The sequence below is a fragment of the Coturnix japonica genome, chromosome 2 (assembly GCF_054131305.1).
Source record: "Coturnix japonica strain WE chromosome 2, WE-NBRP24, whole genome shotgun sequence".
Taxonomy (NCBI): domain Eukaryota; kingdom Metazoa; phylum Chordata; class Aves; order Galliformes; family Phasianidae; genus Coturnix; species Coturnix japonica.
This window is the reverse complement of record NC_140664.1, coordinates 60736045-60756261: the sequence shown is the minus strand read 5'-3', so window position 1 is coordinate 60756261 and position 20217 is coordinate 60736045. Positions and strand designations below refer to the sequence as shown.

The following is a 20217-nucleotide window of genomic DNA, read 5'->3' as shown; positions in this document are numbered from 1 at the left end:
TGACCGCAAACAGAACACATGCTTTGCTTTAGTACTGGTGCATTCACGCAGTTGAAAATATTTGTTTGAGGGATTAGTGTTAGGTAATTATCTGCATGTGCATAATTTCAGAGCCTATGGCTGCCAAACTCAGATCCCCACAAGCCTCAATCAGCCACTAGAAAAAATGAGCCTGGAGCACTGTTGATTCAAGGAAGCTGCAAGACAGCAGCTTTGTCTTGCAGATTCCTCTCGCAATTGCAAACTGCTCTGGCATTAGGCATGTGGATAACATAAGCATGCCTTCACTTGGGTTTACCTCCTAGCCCTCCCTTACTCACAGTCCATGGGTAACAGAAGATGGGATGGAGAGAGAAAGAAAGATGAAGACTAAATGGATGAACATTTTGGAATACGAGGTGTATCCTGTAACATGTTCAACTCAGAACTCTGTATTATCCTCTTAGGATATTCCATTAGACAAACTGCACACAGACCGGCACCCTGGAGCCATTCATTGTCGCCTTGCACTTGTCCCCTGCTTCAGCCCTTTTGAAAATTAGGTAAAAGCTAGACTAAAGCAACAGAGGGAAAACAAAAAAAGCAATAAGATTATTAAAGACATGCTTCTAGTATGTTTTAATCATATGGTATTTAACTAGTAATTTAACTTGTTAGTTCAGTGAAAAGTAGTTAAACTGAATTATGATTTACTGGAAATATATAAAATATAAAAATACTAAAATTCATGCTTTGAATTAAAAAAAAAAAACAAACACAAAAAAAACAACAAAACAACAACAACAAAACCGCTCCAGCTCCAATTATCGCGTTTATATGTTGCTGCTCACTCAGTAACGTCTGAAGTTTCATACATCTTCCCTGAAGTATAAACTGAAGATATGCTGTGGAAATTCCAGAATAACTAAACAGTGCTAACAAACAGGTCTGGGTAACACAAAGTGACACATTTCAGTACATATTCATAAGGGTTTGGGCTTATTATTGGGCTGTAATTGCAGTTGTTCTAACACCTAATAAGCCATGGTTGGAAAAACAAAGGCAGGTTAATTTGTGATTTCCTTTACTCATTCAGAGGCAAATTAAGTGTCAAACAGCTAATACAGAACATATTTCATTTTATGAGATTTTAATTTAATTCTCCACCATATCGTTGATGCCTTAATATAGGGTGGTTTATCTAAGAAGAAGAGCAATTTATAAACCTCTTTCAATTGAAATCTTTAATGATAGGATACGATAGCACAATTACAGCAATGACTGCTAGTCCTAGTATACATAAGCATCTGTCAGCAATTCCATCATAAACATAAACCTCTACTTTACGGGTTTATAACTCAGTTATAAAATTTGGCTCCAGGGTGAAATTTGGGATACAACAGTTCTGTCCATCAGCAATTAAATTACGTATCATATATATAAATACATATAATCATACATACAAACGTTTATCTTTGGAGCTGAAAGTACATAAAAGCCCTATTCTTTTTCACATGGCCGCCGTTCAAAATACTGTGCACGTTATAGGCGTCAGGTGGACAAGGCACCCTCCACATTTTTCTGCACTTGCATTACTACTAACTAATACTACTAAGGCTTGACATGTTCTGGAACACATTTCTAGGAGCTTGGATAGTCACCAATTTTTTTATTTTATTTTTTAATATTTAAAAAAATTTTATTTTTTTTTTCATATTTGAGCGTACTATGAAGCTGCAGGGAAAAACCACACATACAATGAAGTCATTGATAAAGCAGGTAAACACCTGCATCCTGACTGGTGTTCTAGCTATTTTCTCTCAAAATTCTCAAATAACTTCTCATATCCGCTTCTTTTTAATTTTTCTTTTTTAATGGTATTAAGACAGCAGTCCAAAACATACCAAACGGTCCCAGATCTAACATTCCTGAGAGATACTTACGTGAGGGCCTGTAAAACCTGCGAGAAAACTGTTGGTGCCTATCACACACAAAAATTAAAGTTTATTCCCAAAACCTGCAGAAGTATGATGAACCTACTTATAAAGAAGCTCTTAGAATCCAATAGAGTTATTTTAAGCTGCCTAATTGACTGTTTGCCTTTAACTGTACTGAACACAATGACTCCAAGATCTATTACAGCTCATAATTTCAACAGTGATACAAACTAAATGGCTAGAAGAATTATCAGGAGTTTACGGTAAAATAAATAGCCAATATCAAGGAGATTCTTAGCTTAAAGCTTGGGTTGATACCAGAGCATGTAAAGCAACTGCCTACAGCCATAACACAATGTGCCAAGATTTCCCTGCCCCCTACAAGCCTCTGCAGGGCCTGTCAAAGTCTCAGCTCTGAGGCAGCACTGGATGTGTTCAGGACAGTGCTGATTTCAGAGGGAAAGGAGGCCGCTAGTGGGCAACTTTAACATCTTAAGGAATCCTGGTACTTTGTCATAATAGGATGCTTAGCCCCAGGTTTTCATCATTGCCCAAAGAAGACAGAACGATGAAACCATCCACAAGACCATGTACACTTCGCACTACAGGGCTGCAGCTCTGTGCAGTGAGCACAACCAGACAGAGCCCCACACAGAATAGGATACAGAAGACTCAGCAACAGTGCACAGATGGTGCCCAGATTTTGTTCTAAGTCCCTATGACAATTCAAGTTAAAATACATCAGGGATCCACTTTTGGTTTAGTTCATCAGTTCACAACACTCAACCCTGCTGCCTTTCTTTGGGCAAGCCAGGGAACTGATAGATTCGTTCACAGCACCCCAGGAACTGCTTGGTCTCACTGAAAACAAATTTCCTATCAGCTTCAGAAAAAACAACATCATTTCCTGAGCTCCCAGCCACTTTCTTTCTGCTTTGGAAAATGCCCAAAAACATCGAGTCAAAATGTTCATGTGCACTGCAATATCTAGGATGACCATAATGACTCTATGAGTCTGCCATCTTCAGCTTACAATGGTTTTTAGCACCAAAATTAAACATGCATTTAAGTATATTTATGATGTGGTTAACTGTGTGGTAGATACTGATGCATCAGAGGAAATAAGGAATAAATCACAGGTTTCTGCTCTTTCCCCTTCTATAAATACCCACTTTTCTGCTAATGCCCAAGAAGACTGCAACACAGATTTATTACTTACCTCCAGGCAAATCTGTTCTAAAATTACAATTCAGTAATAGAAGACTGATCCAAAAAAACTGTTAGTAAAATATTGTGTGTGCACTTCGGCATGTAGTTAGGATTGTTAATATCAATTAATTCTGCTCACAGAGGAGGACTTATTTTAAAACAACTTCATTTTTCTTCTGCATATATGTAATTACACAGCTGTAACTAATAGCCATAGCAAAGCAATCTGCCATCTAAACAACTCACATTATTCTTCAAAGTATTACTTGTGCTTTTCTTCTTTTATTTTCTCAGTATGAGGAGTGATTAGTAGATATGATTAAATGTATATACCAAGCCTCTTAGTGAAGTACTAAGCCCTGATTTTTGGCTTCATTTTTTAATGGCATATAGCAAGTTTTTGGACACAACTGTTTTATACTACAATGCTTATATTTGTATCCCCATATAGAGTAAGGTAATATTTATTTCTAAAGGATTTCACCACTACCATCTTTTTCTAATGCACGTTATCACTGGTATTCATTTCTTTTATCTTTGTGTAAACCATGTGCTCTATCACATTTGCCATTTTGTTTGGGTGACAATCCCATCAATCAACCGATTGCCTGTGCATGCATACAACAGGGACTATGAAAATTTACCAAAAATTTAATTATGTTTCATAGCATTCACTGGGAAAGGAATCTTTGGCACAAGAGGGAATTTTAGCATGAAAAGTCCCAAGCCTAATTCAGACAGAATACATGTTTTATCTGGCCGTATTTTGCAGCATTTGGCACTTTTTAATTTAGTATTTATAGAACGACAGCACTCAGAATAAATGTCAGCAAAATATACAGGTAACATTTGCCAGCCACCTATTGGAAAAGAATTCCTCAGGCACAAGCCTGATTTTGTTTCATGAACAGATAACCTTGATGCCTTCTAAAAGTAAATCTCACTCTTCAGCTAGACTGGCAAAGTGCTCCGGATGCACAGTTTTAAGCATTGCAAAGATTCGTATACTTGCCCATTCTTCAAGGTAGCACAGGAAGCTGAAGCAGGGTGGAAATACTGAATACTCACACATGCAGAGGAGGAATGGGAGATGGTTCATAATGGTAGCGTCCCTCGTGATGTCGCGCATCAATTGGTACAGGAGGGTGGAACGCTGGAAAGAGGTGAGGTGGATCTGCAAAAACAAGCAAGGTGCGCAGTTCTGAGTATCTCCAGTGACTCCTCAGAAATACTTTTAATACAAACAGAACAGATACCTAAAATGTGTGTCAACACCACTGCAACTTAGAGGTCGAATTCTCCTTTCCTGCTGCAGTCACTCAAGTCTGTCTGAGCATTTGGCCCACAGCATTTGCATGAATATGTATTTACCAATTTTAATATTCTCTTTTTATAGCTTAAATGGAAAGGGACATCGAGAAATCTTTAATAAATAATTACATGCCCATATGTGAAGTGTCAGATCAAAAGGCCCACCGAGCCTTTCCAAAGCATTCCTGATTTATTTATTTTTTATTAAAACAAGAAAAAATATCTGAGGAAGAAAAGGCTGGGAAGAGAATACCTTAAACCAAAACAATATATCCTCAGAGGTGTGTAAACAGTACTACAACAGACAGAAAAACTGAAGCAGCATGCTGAGAAATGACTATCTGAAATAAATCAGACAATGGAGTTAAAAGCAAAATGCAATTGGGAGAGGTTGTACCAGAGAAGCTTAATTGCATTGCTTCAACAGACAGAGATGCATCAGAAGAAATGTGCCTGTGGACAAGGGAATTCATCCCACACACCGCACTCAAAAGGAACGCATGCTTGCTTTGTCTCTGTGGCAGCAGACCCAGAGTCATTCCCTCTGCTGCACCTCCCCCAAGGACAGGGCTTGGAGCTGCTGTGACTCCCTTTCTACTGCTCAGGGGAGCCCCAGCGACCAGGCTGACAAAAGGGGGAACTCACTCACTGGTGCAGAGGCCAAGCACAGTCCTGTTCCACATCTCTCTGCTATGTCTGTGGCAGAATAATTCCCAGTTCTGCTATGGACACCGAGAGCACCCCACAACACTTCAGCACCATGCCAGAGTACCTCTGCAGGGCTGCATTGAAGGGTGTCCCAAATGCAAGAAAACTCACACAACTCCACAGTGAGAAGTTCTGAGCATCTCCAGCAGCACAAAAACAGAGCCTGCCCAATTTACCTGACTGCCACTTTGGGTGAAGTCATATGTTTATCCAGCACTAAAAGTTGACAAGTACAGACATTAGGTCATGTCAGGGATTTAATAAAATGTTTCTAGGGAAAAAAAAAAAAAAAATTTAATTATGCACTCCCTGTAACTCTAAGTCCATTTCCGTTTTGCCTGCTGACACGGTATCTTTTCTTTGTATATTTTGCCCTTCCTATTCTGCAAAATGTAATCCTCTTCTTAGATTGTATTATCTATGGGAAAAGCTGCTTCATCTAAACTACGATTTTAAAAAGAAAGAAGGATTTTTCCCCTTGGTATATGTCAAAAGTTGGGATGGTTTGTTATTATATTTTGAAGTGAGAAGACTAGAGTAACTAAAATCATGGCCCTTAGAGGAAATCACATAGATTCTGAAGACATATTTCCAGCATTTCAGGGAAACCTGGAAACATTTGAAATGGCCTGTCCAGTTTCAGGACTCATTTTTTTGAAACATCAGCTAGTATGTGATCAGCTACAGCACATTTCTACCATGTTCTGACTGAGGATTTAGTAATATAAATGAAGAACAGTTGTGTCTTACTAATGAAACCTGATCGTGGCAGCTTCCATTTCAGTTCTGCTACACAAGTTGGACTTTGGTGGGAGCCAGAGGGCTAACCAGTATTCCTGTTGTCATTTGACCAGAGGATGCTGGCTTCCACCTCTCAAAACATGATTTTTACCACCCAGCAACATGTAGAAGGGGGAAAAGAGCACAAGAGATGAGAGATCACAAAGGTTTTGAGACTCTTCCCTTGCTGAGGGAAGCATGAACCTCCTCACTTCCCCTTATCAAGCACCCACCCCGACCTCCTGTCAGCTTTCATGCAGAGAAACCTCACTTAGCCCTCCCAAGGGCTAGCTGAAGCTGAATGTGATCATTGAACATCCCCTATTTGGGAATGCAGAACGTACTTTAAGTGAGTCTACTCACAGGCTGAGACTGAATCTGCACCTACCTGACTCTGGTGTTCCTGGCGCTCTCCCTGTTCAGAGAACCAGAAGGTGACAGTGCAAAAGTCAGGACAGCTGCTCTGACTGCATTGACATTTACATGTTGCCCAAAGTGTGAGGAACAAAACTCTTACCTTCAGCAAACACCAACTCCTCTCACCAAAACAAATAAAAAAAAAGTAACTTTCCTTTGCAGGAACAGAATTACTTATTACCACTCACAATTTCTTTAAAAAATTCTGGCTGAGATGCAAACTAGCAAAGCATCTGTTAGGTAGTTTTCCTGCAGACATACAAAGGCAACCCTGAACTCCTGGACAAACACTTACACAAACCCTTACACTCCTGCAGAGACTCCCTGGTGTTAAGCATACAGTACCAGAGTCATGAAAGAGAAATGCTGCCTGTGTATTTGAACCCCTCAACTTCCACTCAGAAGCAGTATCCCGTTCTGTGCTTAATTCTCACGATTTTCAAGAACACTTGAGGACATTCCAAAGTAATGGCAACACACCTAAACACATTCCTCACACACTGCTGGATCTGTTGCTTGCTCCCGAATTCTTTCCTGCCTACTGCTACATGCTTCCTTTAGATGCTCTTCTGTCTCCTACATAGTGAACAGTCTCTTCATAATAAAATGGTAGATACAATTGCCTGAAATGCTGCAAACCAATCTGTCTTAACATGGAGAGACTTTCTGGAAAATATGTCAATTTATGCTGAGTCTTTGTTGTGCAAAACATGCCTTTTTATTTCTTCTCAAAGGATCCTTCTTTGCTCCTTAAAGGAAGTGAATAGGATCATCTCTCTCAAATTACAATCACTCCCACAGAGGAAAAAAGGAGAGACCTCCACTTGTTCTCCGTAAGTCAGCAACCTCTCGCTCTTCTGCAGCACCACGGGAGAGAAACAAGGAAAAGTTACAAGTGCATTCCTTGCTGCTAAAAAGCGAATCTGAAATCTAATGAGCTGCAGCCGTGGTTTGCTGCAAGACCTGGTGGAAAGGTGGATAATTCATGCTGGCTCTAAGGTGTCATGCAACACCTTGAGACAAAGCTGAAGAGGGCAGGCTGCCCCAGAGCTTACTCACAGAACAGAGAGCATTTCTCTCTCATTTAGGAAATCTCTAAATTTGGAAAGCTGGGCTTCACTGTCAAGGAAGTAAAGCTGACTACTCTCAGCTAACTGATTTGCTCAAGCACCTTGTGATTCTTGCCAAACCCTTGGGGAAGACGGCTGCTGAAATGACAGGCTGCATTTCTCAGCATGTCAAGAAGGCATTCTCTTACTGTAGAAAATGCCTGCATCAGCTTGAACACATTCGGTGCAGTCTCAAAGTATGCACCTGCATTGTGAGATCATGGCACAAGACAACATGGGATTCAGGCACAGGGCAGGAAGTGCTCGTTGTCTTTTTGCGCATTTGTCATCAGAACAATCAGCTCACTGTAAAACAAGTCAGAACAAAGCCAGATGCAAAACTCTATGTGAGATATAACCTCATCTGAGGTGAAATCTTCTCCCTAAAATTAAGTCAGGTTTTGACGCTGAACTCAGTGGTACCAAGATTTCATACCAGATGTAAAGGAACAGTATCAAGCAAAATACAGCCTCTCCACTAATGTCTTTTCAGTACACAGAATTGTTTTGAAGAGTTTGCCAGCAAATTTCTACACTTCCTTTGGTTCATAAGCTGATCGCCAGATGGGAATTTTCTTACATTAAGGTTTGCAGTATCCTTATGGGTATCACTGTTTCTTCACACAAATTTGTTTCAACTGATCTGAACTTAATGGTATTGCCAGGTTTTATGGCAAGAATATGGTGCTTTTTTGCCAAGTAAAGCCCCTATTTTGGATTTTTTTTATCACAGTTTACATTAGAGCTCAGTAAGAGCACGTTCTGTTGTCTTTGGGGACTTTTTTAGCTCCCTTTCAAAAACTAGGGTGAGTTATGCTGTCTACTTATGCTTATACAGAGTCTTTCATCAGGAAGAAAAATGGCTAAGGCACAACCACACGATAACACATGCACTTAACTTGGAGCACTTTGAAGAATCTCCTTAAGGTGACTAGAGCTGCTGCTTTAGCACTGCTAAACCCTTCACTGGGTTTATGGCTGCATGCCTGCAGCCTGGCTGGCACAGTGTTGACATGAATGGAACTGCCTACTCTCTGACTTTTCACAGAACAAGTTTTTAAGAAGAAAGAGCCTAAATAAATAAATAAATAAATAAGTGGTCAAAGCTGAGAAATGGACGGAAGGAGGAGGAGAGAAAAAAATCTTAATTGCTAAGTTCTCTCCAGTTATACTATGTGTCAATTGTGCTAGAGTGCAGTAGGGCAGTAGGTATAACACTTTGACAGTTTTCAATCAGATCATGCCCCTTCTACATCTGTGTGCATTAATGATTATCAAACTCCCCTCCCCATCCTCTGCTTATGTTTCCTGAACCCATATATTGTATTATAAATAAACCACAGGACTTCCAACCCAAACCTCACAAACCAGAACACAGCTATAGCTCTATGTCTCACAGCTGAAAAATTAATTTCTACCTTTGAAAAGCCAAAAATTAAGACTTCGGGGCATATTAGATCCCTGGCATCTATTTTATCCCTTTTTTGGTTGTAAACTTACACATCTTGTGGGAACATGTTTCATTGTTTTCAGTAGTTCCACAACAACCACCATGCCAGACACTTAAAGGAGGAGCAGCTTTTTGTGTGGTGAAAAAAAAAAAAAAAGTAGCTGGAAATACTTTCATTAGTTGGCACCAAGAGGTCTTTAATATGCCAAATTTGCTGCAGGTATTGGTTAAAGAGCTCCTTGATGGATTTCAGTTTGAATGCTTTAATATTCATCCCCATCATCACAGTTCTGCTGTCTGAGCAGGACTGGCCTTTGGAATGCTAACTAAACTTCACAAGTCTGTTCAGCTCACTTTAGTGGACCCTTTGCCCAAGTTGAAAACTGGAAAGAAAAAAAAAAGAAAAAAAAAAAAAAGAAAAAAAAAGAAGAAAAAAAAATAGAAAAAGGGGAAGAAAAAAAAAGAAAAAACAAAAAAGGAAGAAGGAACAGACTTCTAGGATAACAAATATACTACTTATACAGTGGTGGAAATGCATCAGAATATCCTACCACAGTAGCTTCTTCTGTTGAGCAAACAGCTCTGGCTGCTTCAGCCTATAAGCAACCTTAGAAAACCCTCATGAACATTAGCAACAGTTGCATGCAGCAGCATCGCTACACAGGCCCACAAAAAGACAATGACAAAACATCCTGGCAGCATCAACGCATTACTGGGAGGGAAAATCGTTTCATCTTATGCAGCTGGATGTGGGTACAGCACAGCTCATCTTTTTTATAACCTCTGGATCCCATGCAGCATTTCTTAACAGACTTAATAACGTGGTCTCCACAAGAAAATGACAAATTGTTCTCTGCCAGGAAACTGACAAAAGAAACCCCTCCCTCCATTACCTCAAATGGACTCTCCAGTGAAAAAATAATTTATCTTCTGCCTTGAAACATGCCTTCTGTTTTGTTGTTGTTCCCCCTAACTTCTTGTGTGACTGCACACTGTATTTTCCACTGCTTATCCCTATTTAACTCTCAGCAATCTCAGTCAAGTGGTTTAGTCCAGATGCCTAGGAACACTTCCCACCTTTGATTACATGTGTATAATGACCATATACTCTAAGGATAGCAAATTACTCAACAAAAAGCCACTAAACACACATAAAGATTTTTGTATGTATGTACATATATACATACAAATATTTTTGTATCCATATACATATGGACACGTATTTCTGTAAACAAGGAAAATTTTTTTGGTTGAAAGTGAGTTACAAAGTGAAAACTGAGGAAAGCAAAAGATTATTAAAAAATAAATAAATAAATCCGGATCTGCATGGGAGAGAGCTGAAGGATAAATCTCACAACTCAGAGCTAACCCCAGTCAAGGGCTGAACACACAGTTCAGTCATTATGTATGCCTCAGCACTGAACATGGAAAGCCATGTGAATACTCTGCTGCCAGCCACAAATATTAACATACTGATCACAAATATGCGCAAGATGCAAATGTAAATGTGGCTGTAAAAAAAAGGTAAAAAATAGGAAAAAAAACCAAAAATATTCTCATATGCTGCTGTTTGGACACAGGAAACAAATAAAGTTGGGTAATTAAAAAACCTTAGGGAACATTTTTAGAAGTTGGTAGAACTTCTAATGAGTAAGTCAGTCCAAAAAAGTTACTTGTTTAAATAACAATTTGAAGATCTGTGTGCTCTGTGCAGCAGAATCACGTCTGAATGCTATTTCAAAGGCCAAATCTTGAACAATTAGGTATCCATGCGACATTGCAAATCACTGTAGCTAAACAGCAGCAGAGGTTCTAGACCACAGGGTGAAAGACTTGGAAATAGGTTATACTTAGCAGCTCTAATGAGTAATTTATGGCACAATAGGAATTAGAGAGGGAAAAGTGTAATTAGAACAATTATGTCTATTTTTAGATATTAAAACAGTTCGGATCGTATGGGACGCACAATGAAACGAACTCTCAGTGAGACTTTCTTCCCTGCTGTTCAACTTGTTGTTTTTTTAAAAATTTCAACTGAATATTCATAATTATTTAGCTTCTCTCTGTATCATCCTAAGCAATTACTCTCCTTCTGTGGTGTTTACACTCTTCAAGCTCTTGCAGATTGTAGATAGTTATCAGACGTGCTCTTAAGCCACTCGATAATATGCATTTATTGCACTCTTTAATCTCTATGTCCATTCTCTAAATTAATCACAGTCACCTTGTTTTGCTCTCTGGGTTCCTTCCAGTTTGGGAGAACTATACAGTTATTATGCCTGCACTCTAGGGCATCAGGTCTTCATTGTAGGCTAACACATCCAGGATGAAGCAGCCCTAGAAATTGGTAATCCAAGTAACCTATTTCTACAGATTCTCTCTCCAGCAGGAGTATGTTGCTACACAGTTTCTCATGCATCATTATTTTTCATTTTCTCACTATGAGACAGTACATTCATTCAGCAACCTGCTCCACAATTTCTAGGGCACTGCTAATGAAATTGGCACTGCTCAAGACAAGTAAAAGTAGTAAAAATACACTCTTGCTTATTACCTCTTGACATTGCTAACTCTTTATTTTGGGTTGCTTTCTTCCTCTTTGCCCTCTTATGTCCCCCCTCAGCTTCTTAGCGAGTTTTTCCCATGTATTTCATCTATTTTGTTTATTTTAGAACTTTACAGAAGATGGATTTAGAACTTTACATCTACCTTAAGCACTCATTCAGCTCAGTTTTGAGAATGCCAGACTGTCAATATTCAAGCTAATCTGTGTTAAGTTTTTCAAGTCAAGTTCCACAAGGCACCTTTATTTTTAATAGAATCTACATCAAATTATGTCCCTTGTCTGTGCTTCGGCCTGATCACTGTTGGCATCGAGTATCTAACAGGAGGATGTGGGAAAGAAGGGGACAGACTCATTGAAAACATGGTTATCTCAGTGAGGAGAGTTTACTGCAACAGGGCCCTAGTTCGTAACTGACTTTTAGGCACTAACAGGTAATTATAATAGCATCCTCTTCTCCAATCTCCAGTTCAGGCTGACTGGAGACATAGTTACATTACCTGCCTATGGTCATCAGTGTTCTTCATCTTAGTTTCTGAAGGACAAGAGGGGAGAAAACATAGACAGAAGTGGATCACAATGCCACAAATATGAAAGCACTGGGACAGAACTGTTCTTCTGCATTCCCATGTGGTCAAGATGTGGCCACTGCTTTTCATTTCCATCTCTATAGACTACAGGAGAAGCCAAGGATGCTCATACGAGACAACAATGGAAGGATAGCCAAATGGGGACCAGGCAGACAGCCCACCAATCCCTGACACACTATCACATGCCTCAGGAGACTAAAGGCGCTACAGATTTAAATAGCCTCAAGAGAAAGAGGAAAAGTCAGAGAAGATAAATGCAGTAAGGGTCCAAGTATGTAGAAACTACTGACAGATCAGGAGATTCCAGGAATGACAGAACTAGGAGTGCACTTGTAGTGAAAGAGGAGAAGAAGCATCTGCTTCTTGGGCACCTGCTTTTGGTCACCGCATGGAAACAATACGGGGCTACGTGGACCACTAGGGTGATCCAGTATGGTTCCTCCAACTGTGCACTCCTAGCATGTTCCAGGGACCCCAAAGCTAAGATAGCCATAAAACCCCATCCCCTCATGTTCAATTAGAGCATTACCAACACTCCAGTAGACTTCTCATTTGCTTTCTAGGGGCCTCCAGAGCTCTGAGAAGTATAAGCAAGAAGACCTTCCATGCTTGTAACTGAATTCTTCAGTTCCATCTTGGTGTAACACACTGCACAAAAGAGGGGCTTTGGTCTACATCTAACATCAAGTACATGGTGGTAATAAAAATAACTAAGATGTATATACCCTGCCCACAGAATAGCAATCTTCCTTTTCATCTTTCTGTGCAAACACAGGCTGGTTAAAAGAACATGGGAAACTGAACAGGTGACTCCTCCCACAGGAGGAGGAGTTGACAATTCTACTCAATGCATGAGTTTTTCCTGCACATTAAGCATCAGTTTCCCATCAGGCAAGTGTTTGATGCTCTACTAAATGCAGTGGCAGTATGAGAGGTATAGTAATGCTCCACATGGAAAAGCTGTTTGACACAAAGGTTGGAGGTCAAAAGTTTAAATGTTTAAGACAGAGACTACAGCAGTCCTTTTCTGGTTAATAACATCAAAGGGTTTGCCAGCTCTTAATGCTAGTATTGCTGCTTCTTTGGATGCTATTGAGATTCTAGCACATTTATTGCGTTCTGGGAATATAAGGATTGTTTGTTTTAATCTCTATGCTGAATCAAAAGTTGCGACTAACCTTATTCCTGAGAAGAATGCACAGGCAAACAGTGCCAGAAGATTCAGCATTGTAGTCCTAACCAACTTGGAGCTTTCTTCTTCACTAAAAAATATAAATGATGGATGGAAACATATGGTCCCTATTGGACAGCACTAGGAGTCTCTGATCCTGAACTCCCCACATGACTGATTTTAATTGTTTTGTGCTACGGTAGGAGGCAAAACGCATTTGCTGTGATGAAGATCTAAGTTTTGCCAGTCATTGTTGAGAAGCATTCTGTACTAGTTGACGAACAATCCTTTTAGGTAAAACTGTGGCAGAGTCAGAAATAGCAGTGAGATTCTCCAAGATGAACTTGAGAGCTGTAACCACAAGAACTATCACTTCTCCCAGCTATTCCCTGCTCTCTGAATTCATGCTTGTGGTTAGGCAGCAACTTACTACAAGATATCTGCAGTGCATGTTCCAAGCATTGTATCAGCCACTGATACCTCATGCCTTGCCAGAAGCAGGATCCAAATTCATTTGTTACTATCTTCCTCTGATTCCTGTTCTCCTCTCCACAATGAGGATTAGCAGTTTTAAGTTATGTTTCTGACTTCCATCTGGCTAGGCAGAAACAGATGTCTGCGTACTTGGGTACGATCTTATTTCAAAGTGGGGACTCTGGGTTACTAATGACGTTATAAAGGCAATAGCATATGTTGGCTCTCAACAGTCCATTGTCTAATTGGGATGGTTTTAATCAAATATAAATGTACCCAAGTCTTCACAGTTAATGAATAAATCCCCATTTTAAATAATGACAGTAATTTCAAATTCTCCATCAAGGCAACATTGCAAGGCATGCCTGCAAGAGTAGCAGCTATCATAAAAGGCCTGTGAGAGGCTGCAGCAACATCCGCTTGGCCCAGCTCATTATTTAAACAGACCCTAACTGCCCTTCCCAGAGGCAAGCTGCAGCCAAATTGTTTTCCTTCACTTCACAAACCAGATAGACATGGCTTATTTGAACAGCCCAACAGTTTACTTTACTCTCTGTTTAAATACCTTCTACCACATATTTCAAACAAACAGTTCACTTCATTAGAAAGGCAAACAGTTTAGCCACAGAATACTAGCACTTGAGGGGAACCACACTGGGCAGAGAGAAATCCTCTGCTTCTGTGTCAACACTGCCTGGCCAGTAGCCCCAGCAGCATCCATGTGGAACTCCACTTCAAAGCCTTTGCACAAACACTTCACACGTCTGTTTGTAAGTAACTGATAACCCTGGAAAGATTACATGCGTGGCTGAAAGCCCCCATGACTGTCACTGCCACTGCATGGCCAAAGAGAGAAAAACCAAAATGTTCATTGCCAGACCTCATTGAGTTACAAAACAATAAACTCAGTGGTAATCCAATAATATAAGATAAACCTGTTAAACTGGAAAAAGAGTGCTGCTTTGGTACCATGCTTTGGCATATTTGGCTCTACACAGGGAAGCAAATCTTACCCTTAGCAGTGGAAAGGTTACTGCGCTCCCAACAGTATTTAACCCAGTTGTTAAAATGGCCAGGGCAGAGGCTTATAGACAGGAGAGAGCTGCATCATCAACAAAGCTCGTCACTAGACAAAGCAGTAAGCAGTTTATTTCCGGGCAAAACGCATACAGAGTTCTGAATGCCTCAAGAACTCATTGCAACATACTCTCAGCCCCAAGAAGCAAGTATAAAAAGAGGAGACAGAAAAAAGCCAAGCAGGCAACAGGCAATACCAGGAGGCTGCCCTTCTCCACACAGCCACAAAGCCATAGGCCTTGTGCTCACCACTGAGCATGGCAGACCTTGAGGAGGGCAAAGCACCTCACAGAGATTTTGCTGCTGCTCCTTGATGTTTCCCACTGCAAACTGAGCAGTTTAAATCAAAATATGGGCATCTGCGTGTTTGAGTGAAATGCAAGCACATATGGTTTTAGTCAGTACTGAATGGAGGAGTCGGGCTCAATGATCCTTGTGGGTCCCTTCCAACTTGGGATATTCTACGGTTCTATGACTATGTAAGTACCCGAGCTCTCCTCACTGTCATCATCACCATCCTTTTTGGCGCAATCATGGCAAGCTGAAGAACAGTATCCCCTTGGCATCAATGGTACAGCCCGGAACTTCATCACAGCCTTACATAGTAAATTATCAGCTAGTATACACTCCTGAATCCACTCTCAGGAAAAGAGAACCAACCAAGTATCTAAAAACCTTCCCGGCAGGTTGTCAGAATGGACTAATGGTACAAAACTGTAAGTTCAGAGTTCATAAAGCATGAGAATGCTGAAGTTATTCAAACTACCACATAAAGAGGGATAGATAAGATTACTGTTGAATGGAACCAAGTATTATGAAGTATGAAGACGAAGGTTAGGATGCTCAAACCATAAATTTAACCTTATCCTCAGAACATAATTGTCGGTTATTTTCATATTCAGAGTGAAATTCAGGTTCCAGTCAGTCAAAGTTTTATCGTTAATTTCAGTAGAGCCAACACAGTGACTAAATCATCCTTGTGATTTTATCATGAATCTTGCATTTCTTTCCAGTTTCATTTTGGTTTTTGGTTTTTGTTTTGTTTATAAAAGTTCCAGTCTTTTTAGTCACGTCACAAAAAGAATCTCAGCCTTCTTTAAAAAAACCAAAAACCAAACACACAAAAAACAGCACACATGCTTACAGCTGCTGTGGCTGCAGAGAAAAGCTGGAAAATGAGAAAATCCCAGGTTTCAAAATCTGTGAGGAAACAGATCCAACATAAACACACATGAGCATGCATGTTGGTACAGGATCTTCAAGCAAGTATGTTTGTGATTTGCATGTATGTACAAAAAGCTACCATTTTGAACACCAAGGTACTTGCGGATGACACAACAATATGTGTTTTTTCCAGTATCTGCTGGCATCAAATTCTGCAGGTTTTAACTGTGGTAAACCTTAATTTTTTTCACAAGTCCATACCAGAATTTGGTAACAACTACCTTTTTTTTTTTTTTTTTTTTAATAATTATTATGTTTCCTGTACAAAGGGTACTATTTGTCCTCTCTATTCAGAGTTTTCTTCTACACTGTACAAGTGTACGGCTATAATCTGTATTCATGAAGATTGTTTATTAAAAGATACAAGGTAGAAAGATCCTTCCTGAACGCTTTAGTGGAATGGCTGAATTTAGGTTTAAAGTGGAAATAAAAAAACTCTAAGTTGCAGCATGAACTAGAGAAAATAGCAGTCTTATCCAAACCTTTGAGTGCCTACGATAATACAAGCAATAAATTTAGTATTATTATTACAGCTAATAACACAAGCTGAGCTAATAGAACTAAAATATCTTCCAAAACCAGTTTTTGAAGAGCTGATTATATTAACCATTAGGTGCCAGAAGTTGGGGATTTCCAGCATACCAAGTTCACTGATAGTTATTCATACTAAAAATAGGAGTCTAAACCCTGCTGTCCTAGAGGGTTATACTCAAACAATATGATTTTTTTTTTCAATCCACTCTGATCCACTCAGAAGGATTAAAAAACAAAAAAAAAAAAAAAAAAAAAAAATCATTTCTTTAAAGATGCTTATGGCCTGAGGCTTTTCTAATACAAAAAGGAGAAAAACTATTTATTTTTTATTATGTCATCCCCCAATCTTCAATTCGAAACAAACCACTTCTGTAGAACTTTTTTACATTCTAGCCAGCCCTCTGTTGCAGTTTTTTGTTCCCTAGAACTTTCAGCAACTAGATGAAAATCATCTATTCACTGTCTTCAAAGCAGGTAGAAAAAAACAGTAGGCGGTACAAGATGGAACAGACAACAACACTGCCTTTTTTTTTTTTTCTTTACATACTTATTCCATACATGATTGATAGTGAAATAAGAATACTTTGCATGTACAAGTCCATATTCTTCCTTCTGTTTGATGAGCTGAAATGATGAGGAGATGCACTGCCCTGACCGGGTATTTAACTGGCACCTCCTGAACTTTGTTTCACAGAGCAATCACAGCTTCTGCAAGAAGTTACGCCTGACTAAATAGCACATCTAAACAGGATAACTCACATAAACCTCTTATGAATGCACTCTTAAAGAACAAAATATATATATATATATACAAAAAAAAGCAGTTAGTGAAAAATTCAGGTCTCTGTTTTTATTCTACACTGCCCTTACTTGTATTTTTCAAGCACTTGGAGTGATAACTCTTAGGGAAAATGATCTCTTAGTTGATGCCCAAGCCCAGGGTAGTCCTCAATAAACTTGAATTGAGATCAGCACTCTTGATAGAAGAATGTGAATGAGCAGCATCAACAGTAGCATGTGTTCTTGAATTCCTCTTGGTGACATGTTCTTATTAGCCAAAACAAGATGGCAACATTTTACTGACGTTTACAATTGTAGCAGAAATGCTAAGTCATTGCTTGAAACAGTGACTGAGCACCTGGTAGAACTGCAGGACCAACCCAAGGGAGCTCAGGTGCATGCAATGCACCTGAGTAACCCAAAGGGGTGGAGTCAGGATCTATTCCTTCTCACATCTCATTTAAGGGCTGGCAGTAGAGGCAAGGGTATCTTGCTGGAGATATCTGCATGTGTGACCTTCCAAGGGTGAGTAGATCTCCAACAATTAACTTTAAACTGCAACACAGTGATATGATAAGGTAAGTTAAAAGCTGAGATCAAAAGATGTTGCAAAAGGAATAGCAACTACCATCTCCTCCACAAACAAGGCTTATTTGTTCTGACAGAAATCTGAGAAACAGCTCCTCATAACACTCAAGCTATAAGCTTCACTTCTGAGACAAGTAGCGTCTATGTGGGTCAGTCTGAAAGTAATGCCTCTGATTTATTTCTACGAAAACCGTAACGGATACAAAGAGCACAATAACACCATTTGATAGAGCAAATTCTCACAAATAATAAACACTATTTTTCAAGACAGTCACAACTATTAGCTATGCATTTTTGTAAGCTATGCACAAACACCTGTATGCCATGCTCCTAAAACTGTGCACCAGCAGAGGTTACCCACTGCTACTGAAATGTACCACCTACTGCTCTGCTGTGTTTGCACAGCAACAAAATGTAACAGAATACTGGTGGGAAGATTCAGCTTCTACTGCCAAACTAGCAACATCCACCTGTGATGTTGTGGGCAAAACATAACAAAACAGCTGGCATTATTTTCAGAGCAGCTCTTGCAAATCGCCAGGACAAGAGGTAGGTGCCTTTTCTTCCCACCCACCTGAAAGATTTCAAGAAGGTTGAAGTGGGGCATCAACAACCAGGAAAATAATGGAGTTGAAAATCGACACTTGAACACTAGGTGAGCCCTCCAGGATGATTCAGGGAGGGCTGCGTGATCATGCCAGGCACGTGTATGGACTCTTTAGCTAGGTGGGAAAGTGATTCTAAATATGAAAAGCTCCCTTTGCCTGCATTTGCTTCTGGCATTCATTCTGATTTGTATCTGATTACAAATTTGGCATACTTGTTTTTTCTGGGGGGGTGGGGGGGGAAGTAATGGAGACTCTCCCTTTCAGACGCAGGCTTAGAAACAAAACACTCCTGAGCTCCTTCCTTTCTCCCTTCCCAAGAAGAGAGTAATAGGTGAGTAGAGGGGTCTGGAAGTAATCCGCGATTATGTTTTCTCTTAACTGAAGCACTGGGCTCATGGGTAGATGATGTTTTTCCTATGTACATGAGCACAATTGATCTGCACTCTGAGTACGGGGAAGCTCCTTGCTCCCTGGTGATGAGCTGAAGAGTGAGAAGGGGTGTGAAGACTACACTGGAACAAGAGCATGTTAATGAGGCATACAGGATTTGCACTGTAGACCAGCTTGTAGGTACACTAGGATTTTAATACCTGATTCAGAACCAGTTTGCTCATTGTACCTACACAAGCCCATCAAGGTTGTTCTGCGTTGGTTCAGTACAATTTTATGCATGTAGGTATTAAGGAAAGCCCTTCTATATGAACCAGATGCACCCATTGGTTGTATAGAGCAGCCTAACAAGTTTTTTCTGCATGTGGGAGGCAAAACCAGCACACACATACTTCACTAGGTGGTGAATCCCTCCTGAGAATCAGGAGCCCTCCTGAGAATCAGGAGCTAAGTCATTCATATGCAAGTCACATGACAAAGTCCTGGTGTGCTCCCCTCAGCCCAGAAATGGCAAAGACGAAAGGTACAACAGTGGAGCCCTGCTAACGAAAGCTTTGGCTTCACAGCTCAAGACCTGGCTTGATTACCAGGCAGCAAGCTTGCAGCTGGTGCAGCCTGCACAGCACTCTCAACCCTTGGCATTAGCACCAGAGTTGGTGGGGCACTGGTGGGTACAAGCACCCACAACTACACCAGCTGAGATGGACCCACAGGCCCTGTGCTAACCCCAGCACTTAAGAGTGAATGGGCACAAGCCTGTTCATGGTGAGATTCTAAACTAATGCTTTAATGACAGTTCTTCAGCACTTCCAGCATAGCCGCAAACAGAGCCAGCACCTAGAGCAGGGCACTGCTATGCTAGGCATTCTTTGACATATATGGACACATCTGCCCTTCTACAGTGGCTCAAACCTTCCTGTTCCTTAGCAGACTGAAGACTAAAGCAGGCCAGGGAGTTTCCAGCAAATCAAATAAAATACAGAGGTGTCTGCTGGGAAGAGCTATTCCAGCCAGTGTTCTCTATTTAATACCCCAGTGCCTCTTCGTGAAGTGTTAACTCCAACATGGAAAAAAAATAAAATAAAATAAAAAAATCAAGAGTTTGGACTTAATCCAAAATCTACATTGCCCAAGTAGTTAAGAATCACTATGGGGACAATTCAGTACACACAGTTTTTCACTTGACAGCTTCAGCCCCAAGCCACCAAATACTGGCACAGACATATGTTGCATTGCATTTAAACCCTGCAAGACTGCTCCAGCCAGGGAATCTGGAGGGGCTAAGGAGCCACTGCTGCCTCAACAGGTATTCCTATTG

General features: G+C 40.2%; 1 protein-coding gene across 7 annotated transcripts in view; it reads right to left on the bottom strand.

The window, feature by feature from the left end:
* GLI3 (GLI family zinc finger 3) overlaps positions 1-20217 on the bottom strand; it is a 195661-nt gene that overhangs the window by 83681 nt on the left and 91763 nt on the right. For all 7 annotated transcript variants that reach the window (XM_015854996.3, XM_015855000.3, XM_015854997.3 and 4 more), the window contains one exon: positions 4194-4299. In XM_015854996.3, coding sequence (XP_015710482.2) covers positions 4194-4299 — 106 coding nt within the window. The remainder of the gene's footprint in view (positions 1-4193; positions 4300-20217) is intronic.